At 39.3% G+C, this 8,417-nt stretch overlaps 1 protein-coding gene across 1 annotated transcript; it reads right to left on the minus strand.

The window, feature by feature from the left end:
* Positions 1-385: 385 nt before the first annotated feature.
* Positions 386-2,004, minus strand: LOC125081412 (ribosomal oxygenase 2-like). Its single transcript, XM_047696053.1, is given in 1 exon segment — positions 386-2,004. A coding segment is annotated over 1 exon segment (1,281 nt). The 5' UTR covers positions 1,958-2,004; the 3' UTR covers positions 386-676.
* Positions 2,005-8,417: the final 6,413 nt, after the last annotated feature.

Consider the following 8,417-nt stretch of genomic DNA (forward strand, 5'->3'; position numbering starts at 1 on the left):
TACTATAAGGATCCTTTTCCTTGTACGAGTGGGAACAAGGCTTTGTAAAGGAACAGCACATTTGAGGCCATCCTATCTCCTCATGCAATAGCAGGTGTGATATAATTACATGAGTTTAGGGCATAAATTTAAGCTCAGTTCCTCTCTGACCCCTGTTCCCATTAGTCCTAACTTGCATGTCTACAGTGATGCTGCTTTAGGCTCCATTATGGAGTTCCGTAGACTGGAGTGGTTTTATTTCATAAGCCGTCGTTCTTGCATTTTTCTTGGTTTCTAAGCCTTGAGAATTCGGCAAGGGACCGTTCACATTTGTAAGAATATGACCAGATAAATCAAGTGCTCTTATTTCCTTTAAGCGTTGCTCTTATGTTCATCTTCTTGCTTCTTTTTTTTTTTTTTAACTTTCAATGATACATTTATTGGAGTTGTGCCTTTTCTACCACACTGGAATAAATGAGTTTGCCAAAAGTACGGTTTTGTTACTGAGACACCTTTCTTCTGTGTGCCTAACTCCCTGAAACAGGTACGGCTCATGTTATTAGTAACACAGGTGAGGAAAATTGTTGTAAGACCAGGTCAGTCCCAGTCGACTGACTCAAAGCACCACATCAATCATTGCTCTTCTTTGCACATGTGTGTATCTGTGAGACGGTACACCCTGGATTCTGGGAAGGCACTAGACTACCTGGATTAAGCATTCTGTCCAGAGGGATAACACCAGGTTTTCCTTTTCCTCATCGGTGGTAAGTTTCAGGTCCTTGACAGAAATAGCTGAGTGGTCCCAAATTTGCTTCAGTGCATCCATATGTGATAAAGGGAAGCGAAGTCCATGGGACTCTGTTTCCTCATTTCCCATCATGTGTGTTTCTCTCCTATTCTTCAAGGAATGATAGATGTAAACCATCTTTTTCTGAGTTTCATCAGATTGATCCTGATCCGGCCCTACTGTGAGGATGGTATGGTCTTTGAACTGCAATCTCACTGTGCTGTCCAACCTTGGCAACTGTCCACCTGGTGTTGAAAGCTCCGCTGGGTCTCCCATATGGTAAGGGGGGAGTCTGTTCATAACAAAATCCTTCTTCATGTCAGCTGAAAGCAGCTCTTTGGTGCCCTCCAGCCGGTCGGCAAGGGTCCTCAGAAAGCCACTTAACCTTCTCCTCGCAACAGCCATGGCGTCCACCTGCAGGAGCAGCTGCCGGGGTATGCCAGCCCGGAACTCCAGATCTTCCTTGGCAGTGTCCAATACAAGCCCTGAAATGGTGTCCAAAAGGAAATCTCCCCACGAATTGTTCTGGGAGGTGCTGATGGTCACGTGAGTGGAGTGGGCCAGCCCTGGAGGAGTGTCCGCTTAATGAATGGTCCCTCTGGGAAAGTACAGGAAATCACCTGGCTTCAACGTGAACTCGTGGGTCGGCCTCCCAATCTTGTCCTCGGACTCCACGCTGTACTCCCGGGCCAGGGGCACAGTCGGATGGTAGAGACGCCAGTGTTTCTCTCCTTCCAGCTGCAGGATGAAGACCTTAAATCTCTGAGGTTGGTGAAACTGAATTGTTGCTCTTTTCTGGTCAAAATCTTTTCTCAGCTGAAGGAAGTGCACTTTGCCATCTTTATTTAAAACCTTCTTCTTCCCGTTGACACAGCGGCAAACATTCACGTCTCTTCCATAGTACATACCCCGGCTCCACAGAATCTTCAGATCTGACAGCCTGAACAGAGACTGGTAGTATGTGGCCGCTGCAGGGTCATCTCTCTGAATGAGAAGGGGCTTCTTCTCCCAGAATTCCTTGAAGAAAGTCTCTGTCTTGATGGGGGAGATTAAACTTTCAAAGAGATCACTGGGGCTTTCAAAATTCAAAGTGGAGCAGGGTCCACCAGCTGCCTCCATCTTCAACTGCTTACAGGGAACAGATCCCTCTTCCTTCCCCTTCCCTGTGGGCTTTGCTTTCTTCGGCATCATTGCGTCCTCAAGACAAAGCAGTGAGGAAATGGACCCAGCTCGGCCTGTTGCGCCCATCTTCTTGCTTCTATGTTCATTTTTCCTTGTACTGAAAAAATAGGTTTAAGATGGCCTTTCCTCATCTTTAGTGTTTGCATTTTTAATACAAAATGTGCGCCTAGCTGTGGGGTTTCTCTTCCTGTCCTCCTTTGCCCTACCCTTCTTTCCCCTCCCCCCTTCCCTCTCCTTCCCTCCCCTTCCCTTTCCAACACGGCTACCATTGTATTATACCTGTAGGTAGTGTGGCGTATTAATCTGAAAACTCACATATTTCTTTAATTCTGGAGAATTTTCATCCATTATCTCTTTAAAACTGTCTTGCTTCCCTTTTCTCCATTTTTTTCCCCTTTGGGATTATTAGAGACGTGTTGGAGTTCTCATTTTACATATTTTTATTTATTTTTTATTTTTATTTTTTTTCAAAGATTTTATTTATTTATTTGTCAGAGAGAGAGAGGGAGAGAGAGCAAGCACAGGCAGACAGAATGGCAGGCAGAGGCAGAGGGAGAAGCAGGCTCCCTGATGAGCAAGGAGCCCAATGTGGGACTCAATCCCAGGACGCTGGGATCATGACCTGAGCCGAAGGCAGCTGCTTAACCAACTGAGCCACCCAGGCGACCCTTACATATTTTTATTTTGCTTGAGTTTTCGACTTGTTGTCTCTCTCTGCTGCATTGTAAATAGTTTGTTCAGTCCTGTTTGGCCATCTGGAGATTTCCTAGCCATCGTCTTCTTCTTTTTTTTTTTTTTTTTTTCTTATATACTCAGGACCTAGAACATCTTAGAATTGGTGATTGTGCTATTGGCAATGAACCACAGTGGTCCTCCTTTGATGTGTGGATTTAAATGATGTTATCTTTTTCCTGTTCCCCTAACACTGGTCTTCTTTTCTTACCAATTCTGCTATTTCATCAGCAAAACTGAAGTTAGTGATTAGAAATTTGATAATGAGAAATAAGGTAGCTAGACCAGCAAGATGAATCTGTTGGACATTGTTACTCTACCCTCATGTACACTCTTGACTCAATTGATCCTGTGTTTTCTCTCAGTTTGTCCAATGAAAATATGCAGGCCAGATCCTTGCATTTATAAAACAGTGTGTTGGAATTAAATAGTGTCTCATTTTCGATTCAAAATTATATAATACTGTGAGCATACCAGAAGTGTTGATTAGCTCTGGAAATCCATGGTAGACCCAAAGAACTGAGTTTCTAAGTTGCTTTTCATAACTTGCCTTTCCTGAAGGAGAATGGACTCCCTTCTCTGAAAAATATAAAATAAAACTTCTATTTCCTCTGATTCCCCTTTTCAAAAGGTATCAAGATAACAGATGTGAAGAAAGGGGAGGACTGTATCTTCCGTGGCAGCAACATGTGGACCACAGGATGCTAGGCTGACTGTGTGAGCCTACCTGTCTACAGTGGAAATGCAATGCCCTGCTCCTTGACCCGAGTGAGTCCCTGGTCTGCATACCAGTGAAATTCCCTGGTAAGTGAGAAGCCACCACTCACATTGCTGACTACATGGGTCATACATTTGTTGCAGGACTTTGTGTGAAACGCAGACTTCTTTGCTGAGGACGGGAATCAGGTCTAATTACTTAGGAATAGAAGCAGAAAAAAAAACCCAAGTTTTTTGGAATGGAATGCCTGCTTACCTGATCAGGTTGGGTCCAAGATGCTAATAAACCTCTGATGTTTTGCAATGTGAATGATGGTAGAGGAGGTGGAATAGGAAATGGCTGTCCTCAACTCTGCTGCTGCTTGCGTCTGCTTCAGTGGCATCTGACTCTAACCCATCTTGCCTCAGCTGGATAAAAGGAAAGCCATAGAAAGCAATTAGCAACATTTTTGGCCCTTTGATAACTTCATGGTTATAGTATTGTGCCTCCAATATCCACGGAAGCTCAGCTAGTAACTGAATTTGGTATGTTATTAATCAAGCCACACGTTTTTATGGAGAATTTTCTATGGTCTCAACACTGGGATTTTAGTGAGAGATGGTAAAAAAAAAAAAAGAAAGAAAGATATGTTCTCTAGTAGGGCACATTAACTGATTAATCAAATGCTTCTTGGGATTTACTGTTGTGCCAAGTGCTCTAGGGAAAACACGGGTGTTTAAATAAGATCTCTTATACTGGCAGATACCTAAGTCTTTTCTAAATGAAACAAAAATATTTTACTTTTGATAGTTTAAGTTTTCTTTTCTATGAATAATTTTCATGTTCTTTCATTATGAGGAATTCATATCTCTAAAAATGTAGTAAAACTGAGTACATGAGATATGTGTTCATCTCAGGCCACACAGATTAGGTTTGAAGATGTAACAGTCTTTTAAAGGATTCTCATTGGTAAGGAAGAAATAAGTTTTAAATGCCAGATGGTACAGCACCAAGAGGAATGTATTTATAATAGCTTTAAGTAAGTACTAGAGCAAAAATTGAACAGTCATGAGTAAATTTATATATATATATATATATTTATATAAATGTATTTATACTATTATATGTAAATTTATATAAATTTATTTCTTTATTATATATATATATAAATTTATATATATAAGAGAAATATATAGAGAGAGAAAATAAATATTCTTCCTTATCACTTGCTCACAAATATTTAACTTATATTAAACCTTACTACATGAGAACTTCCTGGTGATTAATTCTCGGGAGTATAAAGGTACAAAGAACTTCAGCAAGTATATTAAAATCATAGTAGCCTTTAATTTGAATATGACAATGGTGTTGTTTTATGAGATGGTTTCATAGCCTACATTTAAAAAAAAATAAGCTTGAAGTTGGAAAAGTTTGGAAAGAGAATTCTGAGCGGCTACCCTAAAGGCAGTTGGCTAACCATGACCAACAGGTAGATTGAGATATGCCACGTGTATGGAAGCAGATAAATTAAACTTTGCTTTAAACAATTTTTCATTAAGCATTTGGCTTATCTCACCTGTGAAGAAGTTCACAGTAAGAAACCTGGCATTGCCACTTGTCCTATGCAACTCTGGTTGGGAGTGCAAAGACAATTTTCATGCTTATCTAGTTTTCTGCTAGAGTCGTAAATATGCCATGTCCTTGGTGCTGTTTTTGCTGAGCCTTCAAAGAGGAGGTGATGTTGTGGCAGTTTTGAAGATGAAACTGTGTATAATCAATAAAAAAATGTTCTCTATCCCCATTGGTCTCACTTAAAAAACTCTCTATATAAATTCTAGAAACTATTTTAGAAATAGCTTAAAATTAAATTTAGATTATTTAATCATGAGAAATAAATTCAAAGTAAAGAGCATCTGAGGAAGCAGACCAGTATTCACCATTCAGAAATTTTCTTGTCTTTCAAGCAATAACCTAGAAGATAACCCATTAATTATTGAAGGACTTTTAAATCTGATAGTATGGATATCTTTAACAAGACTCACTACAACAGGGGCACCTGGATGGCTCAGTCAGTTAAGCATCTGCCTTCCGCTCAGATCATGATCCCAAGGTCCTGGGATGGAGCCCCACACGGGGCTCCCTGCTGAGCAGGGAGCTGGCTTTTCCCTCTCCTCCCTGTTTGTGCTCTCTTGCTGTCTCTGTCTCTCTCTCAAATAAATAGATAAAATCTTAAAAGAAAAAAATCACCATATTTGGTCTCCAAGGAAAACTGATGTGTGTATGTGTGCATGCAAAAACATAATAAATTTGTCTTGAAATTTTTTTAAATGTTTAAATAATGTAAATATAAATATACATAATGTGAATTTAAGATATTTTTAATTTTTTAAATTTTTAATTTAATTTTTTAAAAGATTTTATTTATTTGAGAGAGAGAGAGAGCAGAGTGAAAGCACAAGCTGGGAGGAGAGGCAGAGGGAGAGAGAGAAGCAGATTTCCTACTGAGCAGGGAGCCCGATGCGGGGCTCAATCCCAGGACCCTGGGATCATGACCTGAGCTGAAGGCAGAGGCTTAACCAACTAAGCCACCCAGGCACCGATGTAGGGCTTGAACTCATGATCCTAAGATCGAGACCTGAGCTGAGATCAGAGTTGGATGCTTAACTGACTGAACCACCCAGGTGCCTTAGAAATTAAAATACTTTCTTTTCAAAAGGAGACTTTAAAAACGTTGAGCATTAAATCTGTCTATAAGCAGGCTAAAGCATTTCATTCCGATAATTTTTCTGCATGCAGGTTATCTCATATAACACTTATCCTCCAGTTTCCTTGAAAGTAAAGAATATATGTTAACAACAACAAAAAAAAAGAATATATATTAACAATGGATTATTAAATAATGCAGAAAGCTTAATTATCATTTTCTTGGACTATTCACTAATAAAATAAAGTTGAGATAGGAATAATTATAAATATTTTTAAATATAAATTGATGATCTAACAAAGTTTTTTGCTGTTTATTAAAATCTGTTTTATCAGACTTCTTTTTTTCCCAGTTATGCTGGGGTTTTTTGCTCATTTCCAAATTCACTGTAGTCATGAGAGCAGCTATATGTACTGGGAAAGTCCGATTCAGCTGCCTGCTTTCATGCGAATCACACCATGATTGTGGATCTTTGAAAAAGCATAATAGGAACAATTTTTTTATATAATTGTATTAATATTAGACCCTTGCTGAAGTTAGTGAAGTTGACTTAACTTTAAAAAGGAAACATTAAACATTCATTTTTTTCTTTATAAACTTCATAGCAGCTTTGTAGAATACTTACATTTATAACGGATAATGTGGTTATATTTGTGAATTTTAGAATCTTACCTGTAGTATGTGGATAATATTTTTGTGAAAAACACATATTGTGTATTTCTATCTTTCTGTTCATTTTGAAGAGTAAGGAAAGATTATTCTAAGACCTGGTCTTGTCACTTTGCAAATCTCTTCAGTTTATATGTAGTCCTTCAGAGGCTTGTGAAAAATTGTTCTAAAATGTGCATAGAGGTGATACCCAGTCAGTTGAAGTCCTCAGCCAAGATAAACTTTAGAAGCCAATATACTTCTTTTTTTTTTTTTTAAGATTTGTTTATTTAAGAGAGAGAGGGGAAGAGAAAATCTGAAGCAGACTCCACACTGAGCAAGGACTCGATCTCAAGACCCCAAGATCATGACTTGAGTTGAAACCAAGAGTCGGGCACTTAATTGCCTGTGCCACCGGCGCCCCCTAGAAGCCAATACAATTTTAAAGAGAAAATCTTTATAAAATATACAGAACAATCCTCACACACTGAACATCTAACTGTAGGGAAAAGCATGGAGAATAACAATCATCACCTACCCTCTTTGTATATGATTGATATGGATTATTTAACTATCAGAAGGTGGAAGGTCAATAAATGTTGCATGAATTTATTCATACAGATTGGAAAATAGGTTGACATATGCAAAATGCACAAATGATCTTCTAAGAGTCCACTCTCATTGAAAAATACTATTCTCAAGTTAATTTACCAATTTTACTCCATATTGCCTAATTTTTCTCCATTAAAATTTAAGTGAGAGGTTCTCATTTAAAAAACAAATACCTAAAAAAAAAAATACCTTCTCCACGCCCCCCCCCCTTTTTTTTTAGAGATAGAGAGGGAGTGAGAGGGAGTAGGAGACAGAGAATCTTAAGCAGGCTCCACTTCTGGTATGGAGCCCATTTGGGGCTCGATCTTACAACCCTGAGATCATGATCTGAACTGAAATCTAGAATTGGATGGTTAGCTGACTGAGACACCCAAGTGCCCCAAACTACTACTTCTATTTTTTTTTAAGATTTATTTATTTGACAGAGAGAGAGAGAGATCACAAGTAGGCAGAGCAGCAGGCAGAGAGAGATGTTGAAGCAGGCTCCCCACCCCAAGAAGAGAGCCCGATGTGGGACTTGATCCCAGGACCCTGAGCCAAAGGCAGAGGCTTAACCGGCTGAGCCACTCAGGCGCCCCCTACTACTTCTTTTATTTTTATTTATTTATTTTTTTTTTTTAAAGATTTTATTTATTTGACAGACAGAGATCACAAGTAGACAGAGAGGCAGGCACAGGGAGAGAGGAGGAAGCAGGCTCCCTGCTGAGCAGAGAGCCCATTGTGGGGCTTGATCCCAGGACCCTGAGATCATGACCTGAGCCGAAAGCAGAGGCTTTAACCCACTGAGCCACCCAGGCACCCCCTTACTACTTCTTTTAAAAGAATATTTATCATCAATATAGCTGGTACACTAGTGCTAGCTTATACCAGCTCATGAGAGCCAACTGTATATATATTTTCACAACTCTGTGTCCAGAGATGTCCCAAAGGTAGCTTGAAATCAAGTGTGGTGGGAATATTTACATCAAAGAGAAAGAAATTACTATAAATCGTACTCCTAGCCCCAGAAAGCTGGTTTACCACTATACCATTAAACATTAACATATAACGAAAGGAAAAGAGAAATTTGTTTGGGG

The sequence above is a fragment of the Lutra lutra genome, chromosome 11, assembly GCF_902655055.1.
Source record: "Lutra lutra chromosome 11, mLutLut1.2, whole genome shotgun sequence".
Taxonomy (NCBI): domain Eukaryota; kingdom Metazoa; phylum Chordata; class Mammalia; order Carnivora; family Mustelidae; genus Lutra; species Lutra lutra.